This window comes from Myotis lucifugus, unplaced genomic scaffold (genome assembly GCF_000147115.1).
Source record: "Myotis lucifugus unplaced genomic scaffold, Myoluc2.0 scaffold_3, whole genome shotgun sequence".
Classification (NCBI taxonomy): Eukaryota; Metazoa; Chordata; class Mammalia; order Chiroptera; family Vespertilionidae; genus Myotis; species Myotis lucifugus.
Window position 1 is genome coordinate 18,504,775 of NW_005871051.1, and position 7,645 is coordinate 18,512,419.

Consider the following 7,645-nt stretch of genomic DNA (forward strand, 5'->3'; position numbering starts at 1 on the left):
TCTCTTTCCCCCGCCTCCTCGGCCAAAGGCCCGGAGGCCCGGCGGGCTGCCCGAGAGAAGAAGAAGCACCGCCCGCGGGGGACGAGGCGCTGGGGGGCTACGGAGCGCCCCCAGTAGGCAAGGGCGGCAAAGGCGAGAGCCGGCTCAAACGGCCATCCGTGCTCATTTCGACGCTCACCTGGAAGCGCCTGGTGGCCGCGTCTGCCAAGAAGAAGAAAGGCAGCAAGAAGGTGACGCCCAAGCCAGCGTCCACTGGCCCGGACCCCTTGGTCCAGCAACGCAACCGCGAGAACCTACTCCGCAAGGCCCGGGATCCCCCCGACGGCGGCGGCCCCACCAAGCCCCTGGCCGTGCCGGTGCCCACAGTGCCCGCGGCCGCCGCCACCTGCGAGCCGCCGTCGGGGGGTAGCGGGGCCGCCCCGCCGCCAGGCTCGGGCGGGGGAAAGCCGCCGCCGCCACCCCCAGCCCCTCAGGCGGCGCCACCGGTGCCGGGCGGCTCGCCACGGCGGGTCATCGTGCAGGCGTCAACGGGCGAGCTGCTGCGCTGCCTGGGCGACTTCGTGTGCCGACGCTGCTACCGCCTCAAGGAGCTGAGCCCCGGCGAGCTGGTGGGCTGGTTCCGCGGAGTGGACCGCTCGCTGTTGCTGCAGGGCTGGCAAGACCAGGCCTTCATTACGCCTGCCAACCTGGTGTTCGTGTACCTGCTGTGCCGCGAGTCGCTGCGCGGGGATGAGTTGGCGTCGGCCGCCGAGCTGCAGGCTGCCTTCCTCACTTGCCTCTACCTCGCCTACTCCTACATGGGCAACGAGATCTCCTATCCGCTCAAGCCCTTCCTCGTGGAGCCCGACAAGGAGCGCTTCTGGCAACGCTGCCTGCGCCTCATCCAGCGGCTCAGCCCGCAGATGCTGCGGCTCAACGCCGACCCCCACTTCTTCACGCAGGTCTTTCAAGACCTCAAGAATGAGGGCGAGGCCGCCGCCGGCGCCGGGGGTCCACCCAGTGGGGGTGCGCCCGCGACCCCCGTCTCCTCCTCGGCCGCCAGGGACAGCTGCGCGACCGGAGCCAAGCACTGGACTATGAACCTGGACCGCTAGGCATACCCGACGGCCGCTCCTGCCCCCGCGCCAGCCCCTGACACACACTCGGAGCCCTGGAACCATCAAGCTGCCGCCTCTGTAACCGCCGTTGCCGTTCCCGCCCCGGCCGGAGGAGGAGCCGCCCCTGCCCCGCCGGGGAAGGTGGAGGCCAGGAAGCCAGAGGCCGCGGCGTCTGGATTTGCTGGGCGTAGGGTGGGGCTGAGGGATGAACGCGGGAAGGGGACCCCCCTACCTCAACCTTTCTGTCTGCGTCCTCATCTTTCCAACTCTACCCAGGTCTCCCCTTTCCCGTCTGTGTGTGTGTCTACAAGCCCATCTTCCTCGGTTTTGTCCGTTTCCTCACTTTCTTCCTGTATCTTCATCTTTCCCCTTATCTGCCTTTCCATTTTACGTTCCTTGGGTGTATATTTCCGTCTCCATCTCACCCCATACCTATTTCTCTTTGCCCCCATTTCTCTTTCTGCACCTGTGTCCCCATCGCCCATCTTGTTCTCTTTTTCCTCGCTCTTGGCATGTGTCACCACCTTCCTTCCTGTCTGCCTCCCCCACCCTGCCTGTGTCAGCTTGCATTCATTCCCCCGAATGAGCCCCCATTCCTCCCTCCCCAAACCAAAAGGAACATTAGTTCTTAATTTGGATGGACTGAGGTGTGGCGAGAAACTGCATTCCCAGAGGCTCAGACAACCACCAGGATGGTCCTTCACCCCACCCCCACCGCCTCTCTCTACCTTTCCAACGTGTTGCATGCCGGGAGTTGGGGGAAGAGGGATGCCGACTACAAGAGGCTGACCTTTGGGAGCAAACTCAACCCGGGAGGCACCCCGGCGGCAGCGGTGCCTCAGCGGAAGGATGGGAAGAGACAGAAACTCTTCTTACTTAGGGGGAGGGGCACCCTCTTCCTTATCCTTAGGTGTTTTTTGTTTCCCCCTCTTTTAATTTATTCGGGTGTTTCTGGAGGGTGGGGGGAGGGAGGGTTGGGCAGGGAGCTGTCTGAGGTGCTGATCTGAGGCCGGACTGGAATCCTCTCGGGAGGGTACCGGGGACTGGGTTGGGCCTGGTGCGGATCCAAGGTGCCAATGATGCGGGCCGACGGCGCGGGCCGCACTGTCTCTCTGTCCGTCTGTCCGGAAGATAACTATAAAGCGCTTGAAGCGCCTGCAGATGGTTTTGCGCCGGCCTTTCTTTGGGCCCCGGGAGGGAGGGAGCAGGAATGGAACTGCCACAAGCAGGGCAGGAGGCCCCCAGGGGCCTAGTGAGGAAGGTCTGGTCCCTGAGAACTGCTACTCTTTGGTCCCATTTACTTCTATCCCCACCCCCACCTCCATTTTGTCTGACCTAGCTCCTCATTAATGGCCGATCCATTTCTGGATTAAATGATGAGGACAGCAGAAGTTGTCCCCCCTTTACAGAGTGGTCCATTGAGGCAGAAATAGCTTATTATTGTGGCTACTTTTCTCTGCTTTCATCTCTCCCCACCATATATCCCGTCAGGAGTCCAGGCAGACCTGATTTAAGTCTGTGTTCACCACTCAGGTGGGGCCTGACTGCCACACGCAGCCTCACACGCTTCCCCTCACCCACTGGACTGGTTCAAGGCTGCTTCGGCCACACGCCTACCCAGAGCAGACTTGGGAGGACCATCCATGCTTGAGATTCAGACCTGGCTCTTTATCTCCAGGGAGGCTAGGACACAGGCAACCTGGGAGACGGGAGCCATTGATTGGGGTTGAAAGAGAAATAACCTATTTAGCCTGAGATCCCTGTTTGGTTTCCCTTGCCTTCTTAGCCACATGGCTAAGCGCTCCATTCACTGTTTCATTGGCCCAAGGAAGCCTGTCTCCAGTAAAAGCGCTGGCGTCTCTGACCCTAGTCGCCGGGAGAATCCTGAGGGACCACTGGGCGAGGTCCTCAAGAACGAGGCTCGCTGTCCGTGGTGCTGACCGGCGCGCAGGGGCAGGAAGAGCCGGGTAGGGACCTGTAGGGGCAACAGGAGTTGGGGATTGGGTCTTAACTAGGTCTTTGGAAGTGGGGTGTGATCTATTCTGTTGGCGAATTACAGGAGTCTGGCCCCAAACCCAGGAATGCCGCTTCCACTTGCCCTCCTAAGAGGACAGACTTCGACTCTCCCCCAGCCTCTGCCAAGCACCCTTGGACCGGCCTGGAGCCGGAAATCCCCAGTCCAGATTTGTGAATCGAGTTCCCGGGGGAGGGGGAGAGAACTGGCGGAAGGGAAGGCGGGAGCAGCCGCCCATTGGCTGGAATTTGGCGCAGTCAGCGCGGTGCCGTCATCTCTCTTAGTTTGGAAGGAGGGAGGGAGGAGCACTTGGGTCACCCCGCGGCTGTCGCCATAGTAACCAGACTGAGCGGACGGGCGGGGCCACCTCTCTCTCCTCTCGTCTTCTAGCGGGGGAAATAGTCCTAATCTTCCTTATTTGGAACTAGTTAGCAAGACTACTTGATTGGAGTTACTGCGTTAGGTATTGCCCTTGAACCCATTGACGGAGCACCCTCCCTGTATTACACACACACACACATACACACACACACACACACACACACCCCTCCAGGAACCTGTGGTTTGGCACTTGGAGACCTAGAATGAGAAAAAGTCTCAGTGTGTGGAGTCAAATTAAATCTCACTTTCTTTGCCGGGCCCCAAGGCATGAGGCTTTGACATAATCCGATTAGGGGTGAAGGACGGGAGGAGGATCAGCATGAATGCATGGAAGAAATAGCCTTCTGGGTCAACTAGATCAGACTCCTGTTTTCTGGGAGAGAAGGCAGTTGTAAGGTGAAGAGCTCAGAACTGTCTTCTGAGAAGGCAAGGTGAGAAGCAAGTAAGTTTAGAAACAGCGAAGTGCCTCCTTTTCACTGCCAAGAAGTGGACCTTGGGAAAGTGAGTCCAGGCTCAGGAAGGAGGTTTTGAAGAGGGCCCAGAGCTCTAGAGAGAGCCCAGCAGGGGGTGAGGAGTGGACTGAGGGAAAATGGAGATGAAGAATAGGAGACAGAAACCCAGCTGGAGCCATGACTCAGCACTTCTCCTGGTTGGGGGGGGGGGGAGGAGGAGAGGGGGACTCTCCCAGTACAGCGGCAGCAGAGAGGGGAGGGGAGCAAGACAGCAAATGGGCGACCATTTGCATAATACATGCATTGATATACAACAAAAGGCACACATTTTAACCCAGAAGTAGGTACATATGCATTTATACTGATGAAGATTTTTTCAATTGTAACATACACATCTCCATTCCCACCTTCCCTGCCCCACTTCCTGGAGCAGAGGACATCCTGTTCTGAGAGTTATGCTTGCCTGCCCTTAGAATACCTTGGTACTTAATGGGAAAGGAGAAACAAAAAATTGCAGAGTTGGGGGGGGGTGTTGTCATGGTAACTGCCTTGCTTGCCAGGCAGGATGCCCAGCAACCAGAGCATCTGGCAGTATCTAAGGGGACATCCTGTGGCCTCTATCCACCTGAGGACTCTGCCTCAGGCATTCAAATAGGCATTTCCGGAAGATTTTTACAGTAGGGGCTGCTTTGGCAGCTAGGTGTGGGGCCTGACCTTCATCATGTGCCCTACTTTAAGTGGTACTGCTGACCCCTTTACACATCATACATGCTATTTGCCGAGAGTGGCCTCAAGATAGCACAGAGCTCAACAATTTAAATACCATTATTAAGACCATTATCTTGCCTCTTAGCACCTTGCCAGACACCCTACAAGAAGACACCCTACAATGAGAGTGTATTTTACCTACACAGGCTAGATATGTAAATGAGATGTAGAAAAAATGGTTTTAGTTCACTGTGGTAAAAGATTGGGTACAAAATAGACCACAGGGCACAGTCTTAGGATTCAAGTTCCTTTGAGCAGATTAATACATAGATGAGGTTTTCAGAGTCAATTTCTCTGATGCACTTGCAGACTAGCTAGCTGACTTTTCACTCCAGTGGCCCCACCACTGCCTCCTTTCTCAGTATTCAGGTTTAACCTCGTAGTTTCTGGCTTAAAATGCTCCCAATTTAGTTTGGGCTTTCAGGATTTTCCCCCTAGATTTTCCCCCACTATTTCTTCAGCAATTAGCTGCTCCCAAATTCTCTTTCTACTTGGAGATATAGCCCACCCCTTGGTTATGGTCTCCTGTGATTAATGTTTAGCGTTAAGCCCATAAATCATACAATTAGTCTCTCTGAGTACATTCTTGTATGTGACAACCTAGAAGGAAGGAAAGGTAATAATCCTATATAATAAAGAGCTAATATGCTAATTAGACCTTGCAGACGTCCTTCCGGATGACCTTCTGGATGAAGCCAGGGCTGCAAGGGCTGAGCCCCTTGCACGAATTTCATGCATTGGGCCTCTAGTAAACAATATAAATAGGAAAAGAGGTATTTCTTTACAATCTTTTACATTTTACTCCTTAAAAAAATAATTTATGTTATCCCAGGAAAACACAGACTATGGAGAAAAGCCCCAAAAGGAAGTATAATGATGGAGAACTTGTCCTACCAGCTATTAAAATGTATTATAGATCTAAGTAGCTAAAATATATGGCACTGATACAGGAACAGACAAATCCATAGAACAGAAGGCATAACCCAAAGTTAAACTTCAACAATTGTGGTAATTTAATATATGATAAAGGCACCACTTCAAATCCATTGGAAAAAGATGGATTAGTTAGTAAATGGTTTTGCTACAACTGAGTAGTCATTTTTATGAAGGAAAAGGTCAATTCTTCCTCATTTTTTACCCCAAAATAAATTTCAAATTGATTTTTAAAATTAAGTAAAAAGCCATAAAAGCCTTAGAAGAGGAGAAATTTCAAAGTATCTATTAAAATTCAAATGCACATACATTTTTACTCAGGAATTCCAATTTCTAGTATTAACCCTAGAGAAATATTTAAACATGTGCACAAGGAGACATAACAGATATTTTTAACATTGCATTATTGTTTGGAGGGAGACAACTTGGAATCACCCTAAATATCTGCCCATAGGTTAGGGGTCAAATAAATTTTGAGACATCCAAATTACTGACCGTAGTATTCAGTTAAAAAGAGTGGATTGGACTGTATGTACTGATGTGAAAGATATCCAAAGCATATTGTATTATGAATAGTTGCATGACAATACATACAGTACAATACCATTTATGCAAAAGCAAACAAATCAAACTAAACTATAATTTCTGTGTGTGTGTGTGTGTGTGTATACAAAATAGAAGCTTGAGAAAGATGTACATCATTCTTAAAAAGTGACTTCTGGGGATGAACTGGGATAAATGTCTAGAGGACTTTCACCTTCTCTGTGGAGTTTAAATTTTTTTCCCACTGTGTAACTCACTTCAATGCCTGCAGCCTATGGGCAGAGGCCAGACAGTGGGTCAAGGCCACAGTTTGCTCTGACATGGGTCACTATGAGGAGTTTAATTTTTAAAAATAAAAATGCATGAGTATGTTGTTTTCATAATTAGAAAATAGTAATTAATATATGACTATATAGTCAAATATTAAATAAAAATACTTGGATAAAATATGAGTTATTTATGGTATTGTTATTATTGCATCTTGGGTTGGATGGAGAACATCTTTTTTGAGATAGAGAGACCTTAAAGGAGAAGATTGATTCATCTGACTCCATTTGAGCTTTTGAATGTAAGTAAGAGAAATAGAGAAAGAAAAATAACAACCAAAGCAAGATTGAAAGACAAATGACAAGCCGAGAGTACATATTTACAACACAATATATTTTCAAGGTATAGTTAAAACCATAAAGAGGTAAGTCACACAAAAATGTAAATAATCAATAAGTACATAAAAATATATTTAACTTCATTATTGACCGTCCTAAGAAGTTCAAATCTAAACAGTAATGGGGTATTGAATCTCTCATACTGACAAAGGTTATAAAAATGGAACATTTGAAACCATGAAAAAACTGAGGGAAATGTACACTTCCTCACCATGCTTGTAGACATACATGTTTGTTTAGTCTTTTTGGAGAGCAACTTGGCTATTTGACCCAGCTACCACATTTTCAGAAATTTACCCTAAGAAGGTAAGCAGGGAAAAACCTGATTCAAGGATGTTTATCATAACTTACTTTATTTATTTATTTTTAATCCTCACCCGAGGATATTTTTCCATTGATTATAGAGAGAGTGGAAGGGAGGGGGTGTGACAGAAAGAGAAGCATCAATGTTGGAGAGAGACATCGATTGGTTGCCTCCCACTCACACCTTAACCAGGGTAGGGGATTAGCCTACAACTGAGGTACGTGCCCTTGACCAGAATGGAACCTGGGACCCTTCAGTCTGTGGGCCAATGCTCTATCCACTGAGCTAAACCAGCTAGGGCCATAACATTATTTATAATGATAAAAAATGGATACATCAATAAGAGATTAAGTAAATTGTGATAAATGAATATTCATTGGGATATTATGGACCATTAAAAATTATGCATCAGTCTATATTGGCATGAAAAATGACCATGACAAAGTGAAAATAGCAGGTTAAAAATAATATGAGAGAGACACCTTTAA

General features: G+C 49.7%; 1 protein-coding gene and 1 non-coding gene across 2 annotated transcripts; one reads left to right on the top strand and one right to left on the bottom strand.

Annotated features, from left to right (window-relative positions):
- Positions 1-6: 6 nt before the first annotated feature.
- Positions 7-1,094, top strand: CDK5R2 (cyclin dependent kinase 5 regulatory subunit 2; the record flags this gene model as incomplete). Its single annotated transcript, XM_006110047.2, is given in 3 exon segments — positions 7-30; positions 32-63; positions 65-1,094. Coding segments are annotated over 3 exon segments (1,086 nt in total), but the record flags the coding sequence as incomplete, so codon positions are not given.
- A 5,336-nt stretch (positions 1,095-6,430) lies between these two features.
- Positions 6,431-6,560, bottom strand: LOC111828149. Its single transcript, XR_002831941.1, has one exon. It is a non-coding gene; the product is annotated as a small nucleolar RNA SNORA42/SNORA80 family (small nucleolar RNA).
- Between the last annotated feature and the right edge of the window lie 1,085 nt (positions 6,561-7,645).